Source organism: Marmota marmota, unplaced genomic scaffold (genome assembly GCF_001458135.2).
Source record: "Marmota marmota marmota unplaced genomic scaffold, marMar, whole genome shotgun sequence".
NCBI lineage: Eukaryota > Metazoa > Chordata > Mammalia > Rodentia > Sciuridae > Marmota > Marmota marmota.
In genome coordinates this window covers 1,568,683-1,571,485 of record NW_025999929.1, presented here as the reverse complement: position 1 = coordinate 1,571,485, position 2,803 = coordinate 1,568,683, and the positions used below count along the sequence as shown (strand labels likewise).

The 2,803-nt window shown below is 44.3% G+C and overlaps 1 protein-coding gene across 1 annotated transcript in view; it reads right to left on the bottom strand.

The window, feature by feature from the left end:
- Nucleotides 1–1,758: 1,758 nt before the first annotated feature.
- The window catches only part of Foxc1 (forkhead box C1), a gene marked incomplete at its 5' end in the record, with an annotated part of 2,033 nt that continues 988 nt past the window's right edge, over nucleotides 1,759–2,803 (bottom strand). The window contains one exon of the mRNA XM_015506113.1: nucleotides 1,759–2,797. Coding sequence (XP_015361599.1) covers nucleotides 2,488–2,797 — 310 coding nt within the window. The remainder of the gene's footprint in view (nucleotides 2,798–2,803) is intronic.

Here is a 2,803-nt window from a genome sequence, read left to right as displayed (position 1 = left end):
GTGGGAGGAGGAAAGAGCTCCAAACGCAAACAGAAGCCGGGCCCCGAGCCGCAGTGGGTAATTACAGCTAATTAGCTGAAGAGCGTTCCCATCCGGGAGCGGCGTCCCAGAAGCCGGCGTCGGGGTCCGACGCTACTCGCAAGATTTCGGGGCCCCAGCTGGAAAGCCAGCGGTGGGCCACGGGGCTCCACTAGCCACCCCCAGTCCCCTCTGCAAAGAGTTGCACCAGATATACCGAAAACTGTACGCTCTCCAGCTACTCAGCCTCGAAGCCTGTCAACCCGACAGGGCTGTAGGGTCACCTGCTGCCGCTCCCCATCTGGGCCTAGACAACCCAGCTCCGGCCGCCAGACCCTTTACACGCAGATCCCAGCTCCACCTTGGGTTCCCCAAAGTGGAGCAAAGCACCAACTCCACTAGATTGGTCGCTGGATTCTTTCCTTTCACCCCCCTCCCCATCTTATCCCCCAGGAAAGGGTCATTCTGAGAAACTCCAAGCAGCCCTAGGTCCTAGGTCCTAGGGCTGCGACAGCCCAAAGGAAGATTTAAAAACGCCAGCCAGAGCCGGCCTGACCCGAATGGAGAGACACCGCGCCAGCACCGCTGCGATCTTCCCCCGCTATTAGGTTACGGCTCTGGGGGAGGGGACCGAGCGAATCAGAGGCCACGTAGAGAAGTTTTTGACTGAAATTAGAGTGTATTTATTTGCAGCAATCCTTTAACAATGATCAAATTTTGACAACAAGCAACTGCAATTACTGCTTAAGTGTTGTCTCTAGATAGGAGCGGCAGATAGGAAACTGCATTATCTCGAAAACAAACTGAAAGGCCCTGAATGTCTGTAATCAAATCGCCATCTCCCCAAAGTCTGATTGACAGGGCAGATCACCCTAAGATAATGAATTTATTACATTTCCTGGGTTATTTACAAAAGGGGGGGAGGGGGCAATCCGAATTGCCCCCCTAGGTTTAACTGTAAATTAACAAGAAAAATTGGTTTGAAAAGAAACCACCCCAGACTAAATGTTCTGCCCTTGTCGCCTTCCTTCTTGTTATTACTTTAAATCTTTTTTTTCGAAAATAATTGTTCTACAAACATATCTTCTAAAATAGTTACCCAAAGATTAAATATCCCTTTCCAACCCGCAGTATATTTGTATCTTTAAAAAAAAAAATCAACCCTTCTACATAACACACGAAGGATTGTAAATGTGGATGAGTTATATACATATACTTAAAAACTGGTTTATTTTTCCTCTTACAAAAGACTGAAATTAATAGGAAAAAAATCTATTCAGCATCTGGCTCACAGGGATGTATAATATGTAATGCAATTTTATATGGGAAACATGAGCCAAATATCCATCTGTGTATATCTTCAGGCACATTTGCATCTCTCTACACACAGGTATCACTGTAGTAAGACTGCTGCTGATTCATGGGCTTAAGATTTCCAAATCATGTTCTGTCATTACTGAGAAAAAAGTATTTGTTTATATGCCAACTCAAATCTGTTTAGGAAATTATCTTTTTTACTAGCCACAAAGCAAGTTGACTGTACAGTACATTTTGCAGAAGATGCTGCAGGAAAAAAAAAAAAAAGATCTAAACAAAAAGAATTTCAGTGAAATTTTACATGGACTACTCAGAGAGTTTCTCTTTTTCAGAGATTTAGGCGGAGAGCAGATAACTCCTAGTGTGTTTTATCTCTGAAATCTTTCTTTATATTAAAGCTGTATTAAAGTATCCAGACATAAGTCTCATTCAAACTGAATGGCAATTTATTAATAAACAAACAATGAATATGTTCAACAAAAAAAGAAAGAAAAGATGATAGAATAAGATTAATACAGTTTCCCTTTTTATAATGAGGAAAAAAAGCACAATTTAAAGTTTCAGACAATTTAACGTCAGGTTTTGGAAACACTTTCTGGCGTTTGGTCCACGACATCCAACTACAAATTAAAAATAAATTACTATGTTGCAATTTACATTTTAAAACAAGTCCATGAATAAAAAGAAAGCGATTTTCATATACGGGGACTTTCTCCCTCCTTTCAACATAGGATAAAATAATATCTTACAGGTGAGAGGCAAGGAAGAAGGCAGGGGAAGGGAGAGGAGAGGAGCAGGAAAGCGAGTCTCTGAAAAGCAAGAAGAAACTTACGTGTTATCTGGAGTAACACTGTCCTTTAATAAACCATGATTTTGCTGTCTCTGTACAAAATAGTTTACGTTTTTGTTTATTTAGATAAGGCAAAGTGGACGTGGCTCTGGATTAATCTTTTAAGAAAATAGTTTTCTTTGAGCTGGTGCTGGTGAGTTGAATTTGGGAAAGGGAATCTGTTTGCTGGTGTGCTGAATATCTCTCGTATTTTAAATTGCATATTTTTTAGTTTCGATTTTGCATTGATGGATTCTTTCGGCTGTTCCTGCTTTGGGATTCTATTCAGTTCGACTTTGACGGTGCCAGGACAAGGAAGGGGGTCAAAACTTGCTACAGTCATAGACAAAAGCCCCGGACGTGCGATACAGAGACTGGCTGGCGGGGAAGGCCATCTGACAGCTACTATTCCCGTTCACCGGAGAGTTGTTCAAGCCGATCCGCTGCGACTCAAACATCTCCCGCACCGAGTGGAAGTTCTGCTGCTGCCCGGGGTAGCCCGCGGCCGCCGCTGCCGCCGCCGCGCTCGCCAAATGGCCCAGGTCACCGCCCGCCTGGTTCAGGTACCATGAGGTGAGCCGGCCTTGGTGGGCTGCAGGGTGGTGGCCGGTCTCCTGGCCGCCCCCGCCGTGACTCAGG